The 13125-nt window shown below is 43.8% G+C and overlaps 1 protein-coding gene across 2 annotated transcripts; it reads left to right on the top strand.

Moving 5' to 3' along the window:
- The first annotated feature begins 785 nt into the window (after positions 1–785).
- Positions 786–12198, top strand: ptgfr (prostaglandin F receptor (FP)). Of its 2 annotated transcripts, XR_015925167.1 has the most exons (4): positions 786–1393; positions 3477–4284; positions 10306–11341; positions 11384–12198. XR_015925167.1 is itself a non-coding variant. In XM_088597912.1 (3 exons), exons 2-3 carry the CDS (start codon positions 3496–3498, stop codon positions 10630–10632), a joined length of 1116 nt encoding a protein of 371 aa, XP_088454038.1. In that variant the 5' UTR covers positions 786–1393; positions 3477–3495; the 3' UTR covers positions 10633–12198. The 2 variants fall into 2 exon arrangements, 1 of the variants encoding a protein (XP_088454038.1); XM_088597912.1 differs by having other exon boundaries at positions 10306–12198.
- The last annotated feature ends 927 nt before the right edge of the window (positions 12199–13125 follow it).

Genomic DNA, 13125 nt, shown 5'->3' with positions numbered 1-13125 from the left:
GTCCTAATGATTTACTGTGGTATACTATGGCAAAAGCCGCGGGAAAAGGTAGCAAATTCGTGGTAAAATGTGAAGTTTTTCACTGGCTTGCAATACGACCACCGGCTAACGCTGGTGACAGCGCATAAACCCGACTGCGGGGAAGCAGTCAAATACGATACGTGACAAAGGTGACATTCAATTTGCGCACAATTCTGGAAGGAGCGAGGTTGGAGAATTCAGAGTTAGCGTGAGTCCCAGCAATGAGTGAGATGTGTCCCCTGTGTCTGTCACAGGTTCCCGGGACTAACAGCCTGGATGGCACAACATCATTCCCGTGGTCCAAAATCACTGATGCATTCTTAACCCTTATGTCCTTATTCACAAAAGCAGCAGAGCTAGGCGAACTAGAATTTTAATCACACCATAGACGGGGAGATTAAGACGTTAATGATTAAATTAAAAAAGAAATACTGCGTTTATCAACACAACTCTACCAGCCTGTCGTGACGACGCGGCTATCGAGTTCCCTGCTATAGGTGTCTATTGAACTATATATGTCTGTGTAATGCGATACTTTCAGCTCGCATTCGGATATTAAACGGCAAGATCCGCTCTCTCTGTCCATCTGCCTCATAGAGAGTTAAGTCCTCCAGGAAGGGAATCGAGCTCCGTGCATCTCCTCGTCCTGGGGGCACAGCCCTCGCTGGAGCACGCTGCCCTCTCCTAACGCACGACTCCGGCTGCCTGTTGTCATTCTGTTGCAGTGATAGCGTTAAGTGCTCTCCCTCTCAGATCCGCAAACACTGTACTGGACAGGACACTATCAGCCCCAGACTGCCTACATGCAGTACCCGGTGGTCCATAACAGTCCTAGAATGAAACCAAAGAGGTGCACAGATCAACGAGGCTGTTGCGAGACCGCTTTCGTCGGAGGGCGTACAGCCCTATAGCCCGTTTATCTGGGTATAAATCACACCACGAAAGCGTCATGGAAGTCAATATGAGTCAACATGTAGTTCTTTCCGAACTGAGCAGTGTCACTGCGGAGGCCAAGTCGGGTCCATGCACTGCACCAAGGAGACTTAAATGCAAATACAGTTGTTGTGCTTTTTTTTTTGGGGGGGGGGGGGGTCGTCTCCGAGCTCTAAAGGTGCGCTGATTGCAGGAGAGCGCTGTTGAAAAAAAAGAAATGCGCATATTCCCCACCGCGCCGCCCGCTCAGCAGTCTGCTATAAGGAGCCTGGGCTCAAGTGTGAGCTGACGTCTCTCTCTCAGCGGGTAGTTTTTATAAAGCCGCCGCGTCCCGCAGACTCGCCACTCGGGCCGGAGCCGAGCACACAGCGAGCGGGGCTCAGAGGCGAACCCTCAGCACAGCTCTCGCACAGGAGCGCGGCGATCGCCCTAGTACCAGGTAATTTTTTTACATTTACTATGATTATTATTTTTATTTTATTTCTGGCTTGTCGATGGCCGCGGTGAAACGTTGAACACGCTCCGATGAGTGTGTTTAATCTTGTTGACTCCTATGGTTACAAACTGGGTTATTTGTTTTAAAAAAAAAGTTTAAAAAAACAAAGATCGCGCAGTTGCGTTAAAAGCGTTCTGTTCGAGCGTGCAGGATGTGAAGTTTCCCCTTGATTAAATGTTTTTTTTTCCCCATTTATAAATAATGGCTTAAAGGTTTGATAAACAGAAAACACTGTTATAGTAAACTATACTTGAGCTTCTGAGATGTTTGGGGGTGTCGCTGTTAAAATGTTTAGCAAAAGAAAAGGTGCGTTGAAGCAACCTACTACTACAAATATTAAACAGCTGAAAGTACACTGAGCTTTTGTGTACATCGGCCAGTGGTCAGTAATCGCTGAAGTGTGCGGCTGTGACACTCCTGTAAATTGAAATATTCTTGTTTTTTTTTCTGAAACAGAAATGGACTAGAAAAATAACAGCTTTTAATAAGAATGTTCGCATTTGGTTGGGAAAATCAAATCAAAATCAAATACACAACTACCGTGTGTAGCACGGACACGACTGTTCAAGAGATCAAGATTATACTGCACTATATCTTGATAGGTTCGTTTTCAGTGTTTTCCTAGAACCATGTTTATACTTCGATGACTTCATTTCTCCTGTACCTTAAGAAAAATCTGACACAAATCCTTTGATAAAAATACATTTTTGAATGAACCCATTTGAAATCGGTGGAGAAGCTCAACGCCTATCAGGCTGCCCCGATAGAGAATTTATGAGTTACATTGTCAGTTTTTAAATGTAAAAGAAGAAATCAAAATGTTTGAGAAAAAATAAGATCAATTTTAATTTTAAAGGCCTCTGTGGGCCGTTTTTCTAGGTCTTATTTTGTTTAGAACAAAGAAGTTATCCGGTGAATAAGCTTTGAGCAATCCCTTCAAGATCCTATGCACCTTTAGTTAATTAAATTTTAATTTCTGACCCTTTTCTGTTTTGCAACAATTTAACTATAACTGTGTTGTGACTCAGAGTGGAAAGTTTTGCCCAGTATTGTCAAAATGCCAGTGGTTTTCACTTATCTGCTTTCAAATGTCAAAAGGGCAAAATTCTAATTAGCAAGCCACGCTCATGCTTCACATGGGGTTCCTGTTGTCCATGTCAACTTTTGAAATAATCATTTTAAAAGCCGCGTGCCTTGAAATGAGAACGAATGGAATCCCAGTGGTTTTGAAAGCCAAGTAAGAAATTGTCTGGAGAGCACTGCTTTGCAAGATTTGTTACAGAACCCCTGGAAATGGGTGATTTGGTCTGTTGAATGCTTAGTTCAACAGTCACCACCCCGGGCATGAGCTTTTCACCCCACTGCCCTCAGGCAAGAGATACAAGAGCATACGGTCACTTACCACTAGATTCTTCAATAGCTTCTATCCACAAGCAGTGAGACTGGCGAACACAATTAGCCATCCCCCTCGGACCACACCTACACCATCACCATCTACCTCATTGTAATTTATTAATTGTACGTCTCCAGTCATTATTTACACGTCTGTATTGTTTACATTCAAACTGTCTGCATGTTTACTTGCACATTGTCTATTGTTTGTTTGTACATTGTCTTGATGCACTGTTTGCACTTTGTTTTGTTTTTTACACTTGTTTTACAAACGAGAGACTTTCTGTCAGTAAGAATTCCATTGTACCAGTACCGGTTACATACGGCAATAAAGTTCAAGTTCAAGTTCAAGTCTGCGGAGTTTGAAGCCCCTCCAGGCTGTGGCCACCCCAGTTCAGTGCAGGGGAGTGAGCCTTTGCTTTGTCGTGTTCGGCTCACAAAGTGTTGGTGCCGGCAGGCAGGTTTCGAAGGGGAAGCTCTCACAAGTGATGTACAGTACTTTCAAGCGCGTGAAATCTGAAGGCGCTCTCTCTCCCCGGAAGATGGAAGGATCGGTGTGATATTCCGATCAGGAGGCCATCCCGCAGTATGTGCATCAGACTTCCCTGAAACAATTTTGTTTCTATAATTCCAGGCTTCCCCGTGAGACAGCCATGTCTGGCAACATAACGGTCACGCTGGGACTCAGCGCGGTCAATTCCTCGGACACCACCCGCACCAGGGTGGAGCTGTCGGTCATCGTGTCCATCATCTCCATGACGGTGGGAATCCTGTCCAACAGCCTGGCGCTCTTCATCCTGGTGAAAGCCTACCGGCGCTTCAAGCTCAAGTCCAAGGCTTCCTTCCTGCTCTTCGCGACCGGCTTGGTTGTCACGGACTTTTTGGGGCACCTCATCAACGGCTCCATTGTGCTGCACGTGTACTGCCTGCACAAAGAGTGGGAGAGGTTCGACCCCCAGAAGGTCCTGTGTGGCTTCTTCGGGGCCTCCATGGTGTTCTTTGGGCTGTGCCCCCTGCTCCTGGGCAGCGTGATGGCGGTGGAGCGCTGCGTGGGCGTCACCATGCCCATCTTCCACTCCACCAAGGTCACGTCCAGGCACATGAAGAAGCTGATGGCGGTGATCTGGCTGTCCGCCATGCTGGTCGCCCTGCTGCCCATCGTGGCCGGAAAGCCCTACGAGGTGCAGAAGTCCGGGAGCTGGTGCTTCTTCAAAATGGGCAAGAGCGACTGGCTGGACGTCTTCTTCCCCATGCTCTTCTCCGTCCTGGGCCTGCTGTCCCTCGCCGTCTCCATCCTGTGCAACACGGTCACCGGGGTCACCCTCATCCGCTCCAAGATGAAGAACCAGGGGCACAGGAAAGGGACGTCCCACCACTTCGAGATGATCTGCCAGCTGCTGGCCATCATGCTGGTGTCCTGCATCTGCTGGGGCCCTTTTCTGGTAAGAGCCTGTAGATCATCTCTGGTATGTGCTGCACCGGACAGAAATCAGCGTGCCATGGTGCTCTAGAGAGCAGTTTTGCTGTTTCCTGGAAAGCTTTTATTCCACTTGCACTGGCGGGGTCCGCCGGATAAGCACATTCTCCCGAAATGAGCAATACTCGTTCTTACTGGACACCCCCATGTGCAGTAGAAAGTCAGACTGACGGATTTCTTAGACTCACAAAGCAGGAGTGTGGTTCATTGAAAACAGCGCAGTTGTACTTTAATCCCCCTTTTATGGTTTTCAGCACAGAATGAAATGTGGTTCTGATAAACAGAATCCACCCGGTGATATCGACTGAAACACGATAGAATATCCAGCTCAGATCTGCCGTGGATGTGAAATATTTCACCTGAATAGAAAGTAAATTTGCTGGAGGACAAAAGGGATTTAAAGTAAATATTAATATATTGTTATTTTGAATTTTTCTATTACAAAGGGTACTAAGCGCACATTTTGTCCCAGTCTAAAGAAGTAGCAAGCCTGTGAATAAATATTAAATATTGCAGGCGTGTCTTGTGCAAACTGTCACAGGCACTGAGGGGAAAAAACAAATACAGCAGTCTATTTCTCGTGCTTGGCCAGCCATCTCACATTTTATTCCTCTTGTATGGTGCATTCAGTCCTCTCACAGTAGCTGCTTTAGTAGATGTAAATGGTGCACTTCAAATGGCTGGGTCTCTTGCCACCTAATAGAGACACATTTGGAAAATGACAAGAAAGAGCATTTTCCACACATGTAGCAATATTGTAGCACAGAGCAGAATCTGCCAAATGTTGAAATACATTTGAAAAATGCAAGTAAGTGCATTAATATATACAGTACTGTGTATGTATATATACCATCTTGTACTTGAAAGCCTTCCAGACACATTTTGGTATGTACTGTAAATATACATTTGAAACATGCCAATGTCAATGTCAATATGTGCTGAAAATATATTTAAATGTAGATGAGGGGGACCATGGGGTTAAAATATATTTTATTTTTCCAAACGTTTCTTTGATTTTAAATTCTCCAGTGTGCATCTAAAATGAGTGTTTTGGAGAAGATTATTTCCTTTCAGTCTGGTGTTTTTAATACACCTTAAAAAAAAGAGTATTCACCAGCGTCGTTGTGGAACAACAATGACATTTATTCTTTGTGGTACACCATCGTGCATAGGTTTTATTAAAAAAGAGACCACAGTCTCATTTTCATCCCTGCCCTCTTGACACAAAACAAATATATGGTTGGAGAGGAAGCCAGGAGAAAGCAGGGGAATTGGAATTTCAAAACCAGACTGAATTGCAAGAAAAAAAATTCCAATTTTCAATCGCTTGTTTGGAAGGGAGGATTCATGTTAACTGTAAAATCCCATGTTTCTCACCATCCATGGCTTTTAAACAATATGCACATGCACATTGACGTCCTTCTGGCCACCGAGAGAGTAAAATCTTAATAGTACTGTAGGTGTCATGTGGAAGATTCTGGACACATGCATACCACTTACACAATACTTCCACACGTCAGAGCGAGTGAGGGTGGGGGTTTTACATTTAGGGACTGGTAAGTGATGGCAGATTGCAGGACAAGATTAGGAGAGTTATTTTAGATTCGATTTGAGATTTAACCTGGAGTTTAAATGCGTCAGATGTAGGTTGAGAAGGAAATACCTTTCCACTCCCGGGCAAAAGCAGGTCGTCTGTAAAGAGTCAACTGGTTTGCAGTTTTTCATTTCTTTGGATTGAGTGTAATTAGAAGCCAGCCCCTGGCTCTATTTATTTTCCATTAGAGTCCATCCCTCACATGAATTAATTCTACTTTTGCTTTGAAGTTAGAGCCTGTTTTTTTCCCGTTCTCAAATACATACAAATGTGAGACATTAGGGTTATCGGTGCAGGGTGGTGTGAAAGGGTCATGCAAGAGTTTACAGCAAAAAAACAGAGGCAGTTTCTTCATGTGGAGTAGCGTTGTAAGGAACAGAGGTGTGTGCTTTCTGCAGGTGTGCAAGGACATGGATGGGGGGAACAAAAGGCTTTAAAAATCCCAAGGAAGATGAGGAAGGTTAAGAACGAGACAAGACACAGCATCTCTTTGTCAAAAGACCTCTCTAGGTCTTTTGGGTGTCAGTAGCTAAGTGATCCCTGGCTCTCATCTAGATGTTTTTTAAGACAAACCAGGGAATCAGCTTCAACAACATGGCTGGATAGCTTGTTCCCAGACTCCCACAACCCTTTGTGTCAAAAATGCTTCCAGTTCCCAGTTCGAAACCCACTTCCTTCAGTTTCTCCCTGTGTCCTCTGGCTCAAGTTTCACAGCTGTTTCTTATGCCAGTACTTTCAGGGACATTCGAATCAGGTTTCCTCGTTGTCTTCTCTGTTCAAGGCTCTGTTCAAGGCTGTTCAAGGAGTTACATTCGAATCAGGTTTCCTTGTTGTCTTCTCTGTTCAAGGCTAAAAAATTCAGTTGTTTTAGCCTGTAAGTGTAGGACATTCCTTTGAGCTACGAAATTCATCTGGTCAGTCTTACCTGCACTTGCAGTAATGTTTTTTTTTTACCAAAATCATAAAAAATATTCTACATGACGTCTCGCTAGTGCAATGTTTATTTTTTGCATTATAACCAATATGAAACTGTGCATTTTAAACATGATCATTTTTAAGTCTAAGCTGTTTTAATTTCATTTTATGCATTGTCAAATGAGATTACGTCTGTCCTCCAGTGGAGATATGACGTGTGTTGTGAGGTGAAGTGGTATATATTTTGTTTTTCTGTACTGTACACCACAGGAGAAAGCAAGGAGGGCACAGTATCTAAATGTCCTGTCTTGTTTCCTGGTGTTGAAGGCATCAGACAAGATTATCTGTTATCAAGGCAGAAAGTTTTGATGCATTCTCTGGCACTAAAGAGGTGTTTTTGTATTTATACCCCTAAACATCCTAGCCTTGAATTGATTTACCATAGTCTTTGTTACTGCGAGATTTTGAGTTTTTTTTTAATGAATTCAAAATAGCATGTTCCTAATTGTTTATAGCCTATTTTGTTATCACAGCAAGGAAGTGCTGTGATAATTACTTAAGTATTGATTCTCCATCTTTATTTTTCAAATTAAAATTGTTTTTTATTAGTATACAATACACAACACATCTCCCCTCCCCATCTTACAACTACAGACTGAAATATGACTGTGATTGCAGGATAAACCTTTTTTGAAACGGGAGAACTTGCATCTTTTTGCTGTAGCATAATGTTTACTTTGCTTGATTTGCCTTTACTATAAGAATGTCAACAAATGTGTTCCTCCTGATTTAAACTAATGTAACACTTTCCATCCTCCCCCCTTTCGTTGATGAAATATTGATTATTTCAATTTCCCAAAGATCTAATGTGCACATTACTTATTTGAAAACAAAATTAGCGGAATGGTGAATAATAAGTTACAATTCGGAGTTGTACTGCTCTTATGATAGGTCTATACCTTATACAATCCCCAGTTTATCTTTGCTTTACAAATCTTAATGGATGTATAATAACCAATTCTACAGCTGATCAATAGGTCTGACGTTCAGGAAACAATCAATACCTTTGACTCTGACAGTCAGTCTTGATATATTATTCATTTCACGCTTCACCACCCATAATGAAAACTGAAACTGATAGCCTGAGGAAGTGACCTTATACCTTAAATACCCCACTTCTACTGGGTGGGTGTATGAGCTCTAATTCAGGGGTGTCCAGTCCTGTTTCCGGAGGTCCGGTGGGTCTGTGGGTTTCCATTCCAGCTTAGCTCATAAAGAGTTACGCCACCTGGTTCGTGGCTCAGCTGGACCTGCTTGGACAGCTCCTTCCAGCTTTTCAGGAGCTGCTGATTCAAAGAGACTTGGAAAACCCGGTGAGGCTGGGGCCATCCGGGACCAGGACCGGACATCCCTGTTCTTATTGAAGCCATTCAGCCTGAAGAGCAGGGCAAAACCTGACCCGTGGCCTGACCAGCCTACTCCATTGCTGTACTTCTAAACAACCAGCACCGTAACCACTAACTACATCCTGATAGATAGCAAATAACTAAATAAGGAGCTAGACAGTACAGAATCCAGCTGTGGAATGGATTGCACTGGCCAGATGCTCAGTAGCCCCAGTACGGTGGTCGAACACAGCTATTTAAATAATTTTGTATTCTGTTGACGTAATTAAAAAATAAATCTGGGTTTCACTTTATTAATTGCTCCGGTGTGCTGCTGTCGAGCTGCTTCTATACACCTGTCTCATTCTGCTCACAGTGACGGGGGGGATTTGAAAGTGATGCAGGCGTCAGTCCAGCCTACGTTCCACCCCTCCGGCTCGAGACAAAGTAGCTTCAGGACCCACAGGCCTTCCTAGGCAACTTCAAACGAGCTCCTGCAAGTGGCAGCGGTTCTGTTTGGATCAGTAAAGTGGGAAATGATTCCACCTTCATTTCCGAAGTTTCGAGCTTCATTCCGAAGGGCAGCAAGATTTCGAACATATTGTTTTTAGCAGGGGAAAGACATTAACTTTGATTGCGTTTGACATTGTTGGTTTTCTCTTTAAACGTGCTTCAGCTACCAAGCACAGGTCTTGTATCCAGAGCACAGATATGAAATTGTGGCTTAATGGCAGACAAATTGCTAGAAGTGACCTTCCAAAGGCTGCAGCAGGGGTCTTTTTGAAAGCAGCTTATTTCTTTTTCCCTGTAGGTACACTTGGTTTCCTGTTCTGAGCTGCCAAGAATCATCCCACCCATTTAGTTTAATGGTCCCACTTGATTTCTTATTCATTAAAATTTGTGTTAAGTAATGTTTTTCATTAGAGCAGTCAGTCGCAGACCTGTTAGCATTGATACTGACACAAATGATAGTTGGGGTGATTAAAACAGATGTTAACTGGAATATAATTTACTGTGGCATCCATCTGTCCAGGATGAGAAAGCTGCTTATTCCTGATGTGGGTTGTGGCAAACCCGGAGCCTGTCCCCCAAGTTTAGGGTGCAAGGTCAGGTGGGACACCCTGGGTGGGACTCTGGTCTGTCGCAGGTTTACACACAACTGAGATGCACCACTTAGCCTCCACAGCATGTCTTTGGGAGGGGAGAGGAAACCAGAGCTCCTAGCGGAGACATGGGAGACCAGGCAAACTCCAAATAGATCATCATATTAAGTCATGTTTCACTTTTCTGAAGAAAGATCTATGGGCTGTGTTATTGATACGATGATAAAACAGTGCTGTCCTACACCGGAACACCTTTTGTTTCCTTACTCGCCTGCTGACCCTGGAAATTCCGTTTTTCACTTCCTGTCTGTTGTCAAACAGCTGTTTGCATCTCTGTAACACGCTCGCCAGCCAAGCTCCAGTTGAACTTCACTCCGGAGCTCAGAAATCACACTCCAGGGGGAGCTGAAGTTTCAGAGCTGGACCTCTTTTGTTTTCTTTCCTGACGGAGAATGTAAAAGATAACCCACAAAGTTTATTTGACCGGTATTCGTACCCAGTGCAGCTTGAACTTGTACCCATTCATTCAGATGGGCATGTTACTGGAGCAATATGGGTGAGCTCAACGGTACAACAGCAGTGTTTCACCAGGGATTGCAACCCTAACCCCTGCTTCCCTCTAGCCTGGACTGTACAGTATAGAATGTATTCCAAGGGAGAAAAGTAAGCACCTCTTTTTATTCACGGTCTGCAAACTGATAAGTTGTGACCATTTGTTTTTCTTAAAAAAGAGGGCCAGACAGTTTTGGCTATGAAGCTCTTAGATTTGGCTGTAAGTCAGAGATCTGTGGTTCTGAGTCATGGAGTTGTAACGTAATAAATCTGAGATCCTTCAGACCCTTGACTGGTCCAAACCAGCAGCTGTGGTGATTCACACTGTACTGACTGTACTGTGGGTCAAATCCAGAGCCACTTTGTTTGTGAACATTATACATCGTCACCAATGCTTTTTTTATTGTGTGTGTGTTCTTTCGTTGTTGCTCTTGCAGGTCAATGTTATAATAGGAAGCACTCAAACCCAGGATGACCGCAGCTATGAAAGGATGCTCCTTGCTGTCCGAATGGCGACCTGGAACCAAATTCTGGACCCCTGGGTTTACATCCTGCTCAGGAAGGCAGTGCTGAAGAAGCTCTTTCTGATAACCAAGGAGTGCTGTGGCCACAAGGTCATCTCCATTTACAAGTGGAACTGCAGCTCCATCAAAGGCTCCATGAAGGACAGCTCCATCAGCAGCAGGCCAGATTTCAGCGTGAGCAGCTCGGTGCGGAAGAGCACCCCGAACACGGTGACTCACTGCTCCGCGCCCTGTACTTGATCCGCCGCGGCCGGCGCGCGACACGAGGACCCAGCCGTGCTTGGCGTGAGCTGGCGGAGGCCAGCCGGGCTGAAAGAGGAACGCGTCCTTAGAACGGGGAAGAACGCTGGATGTAAAGCAGGCCACCAGCCGGCATTTCGGCGGACTGCGATTTCGTTGCTGTTACTTCGATGCATCGCTGTCATCAGCCATGTGCTTTGAGTGCTTGCCTTTGGAAAAAACCTCACTGCTGAGACACTAAAGAAGAAATGCAAACCATTTCAGCGCTTTGCAAACATCCGGTCAGTATGAAGGAGCCTGTTACAGTAATATGGTGGAACAAATAGGATTTGGGATGGTGCTACATATTTTCACGTTTGTTCTGTAACCAGTGAATGTGGACCATAGCTTCAGCTAGTGCTGGTTTTGTGCTGTCGGGCTTCAAACTATGACTTAACATGTGGACTCAATTCTTTGTTCATCGACCCCTGTGAGTTGTCACAATGACTCCACCTGCCGAGCACTATATTCTGATTTACATAGTACAATTCCATATCCATGTACTATAGATACACGCCTACGCAGCAGAATTGTGGTTAAATGTTATATGGCACTGTGTGAGAATGCCTTTGTAAATGTGTTCATTTTTCATTTCCGGATTGTAACTAGATATGTGATGTTTAAATGTCATATTCCACGCTGACACTGGAGTAGTTGTAGATGCTGCACAGTAGATCACAGTAGATCACAGTGTCACAGTAGATGCTGCCAGTTCTAAGCTCATGCATAGCGTCTTTGGTGCCTCAGTATATATCTTTGTGACCCTCAGCTCCCCAACTTGCCGGGACATTTTTAAGTGTAGACGCACAACTGGAGTGAATTCCATGCACAGGAGAGACACTAGTAAAAGTGCTTTGCGCACTGGGTGGGGTCTTAGAGAACCGACCTGAAAGATAGTTCTTACTCTGAATCGGGTCGGTGTTTCACTGTCGGTTCTGAGGCAGTCCTCTGTGGTGACTGTCAGTGCCTTTGCGGATTCTGAATGCTTGGATCATGTCCCCTTGTAGTCTGTCTAGTCTTTGTTATTTGAGGTCCACCAGATGCCTGTACCTGCCAAACGCAGGAGAAAATTTTCCTTATTGTTATTAAAATGTTTTTGGCTGCAACCCCTTGTGTTTGTGGGGCAGTTCGTAAAATGTCACATATGATTCACAGCTGTTGTCAACACAAGGGTGAGAAACATTCAGACGATGAACAAATGACTTATCAATGTTTACTTATATTTACTAAATTATTTAAACATTACCTCATTGCATTACCTATTTTTAAAAAAAGACACCTTGAAACAAAGGTTGAGGAGGTTCCCAATTTTTTTTTTAGCTCATCTTAAGAGTTTTAAGATTTTCAGTTATTTCTGTTCTCGAAGAACTTGTCTAACTTTTCTGCTTTTGTCAGGAGCGTACCAACTGAATGTATTTTCGAAAGGGGACATTCACACGGGCTGTATTGTCACCTGTCGTTGTGATGATTAATTGTTTTTAATGTATGGAATGATTCAAAGGAAATAATAAAGAAATGGTATCATCAGTCAAGTTTATGAAGATTTTAATATATTACAATAATGCAGATAAATGTTTGTTTGTAATAGGAAAAAAAAAGGTGCAATTATAATTTTCTCAAACACATACAACTCCTATTGTCTAACTGAAAAGGCTACCTGTAGCTCTTACAGACGAGCCATATATTGTACATCACCTTCCAACACATGATCGGAACAGTATTTGGTACTGTATATTAACAGACCTAAAGTGATTTTTGTTATTTCTATAAGCATTTCTAAAGGGACTTTTCTGCAGTCCTTTTACTACTACGTATGGCCAGTAGCCACAGACATATATAACAAAATTCAACTCTGACTGGTTCAGTTTTTAGCGCATAGATGTGAAAATCTTGTCCAGCTATCTTGAAATAAACCACAGTATTGGCTTCAGCAGCACGACTGGATGGATTGTACCAGACTCCTGCAATCCAGCAGTCTGCACCCATAGCAGCCTGCACGAAGCAGGAAAACACCACACAAAGATGCCATTATAAATCTCGGAGACTAAAATTCAAATCCAGGCTAAGCCGCAGGAGTCTCGGGTGTAGGTCTGGGAAAACCTGGGGAAAAAATCGTGTTTCTTTTATAACATAAAACAACAACAACAACAAAAAAACAACAACATTCTAGAAAAACTTTAGAAAACACGTGGGGAGGGGACTTGTCAAAAAGGTATCTGACGTTTCCTCTATCTCCAGATAAGAGCTCTTCAAAAACTCGAAAGCGCCGGGTCACAATATTTCCAGGTGACGAAAAGTGTGCAGTCATCACCTTCCGCGCACACTCTCAGGCGATTCTGCCGATGAGCGGGATCTGTCACATTGGATGATAACACTCTGTGTCGCGGACGTCCCTGCTCACTCTCCCGGACTTTCAAGAGAGAAGGAGAACTAGCTGCTCCGCACTCCGGGTCC

Source organism: Lepisosteus platostomus, chromosome 11 (genome assembly GCF_059453375.1).
Source record: "Lepisosteus platostomus isolate fLepPlt1 chromosome 11, fLepPlt1.hap1, whole genome shotgun sequence".
In the NCBI taxonomy this organism is placed as follows: Eukaryota; Metazoa; Chordata; class Actinopteri; order Semionotiformes; family Lepisosteidae; genus Lepisosteus; species Lepisosteus platostomus.
This window is presented reverse-complemented; position numbering and strand designations above follow the sequence as displayed.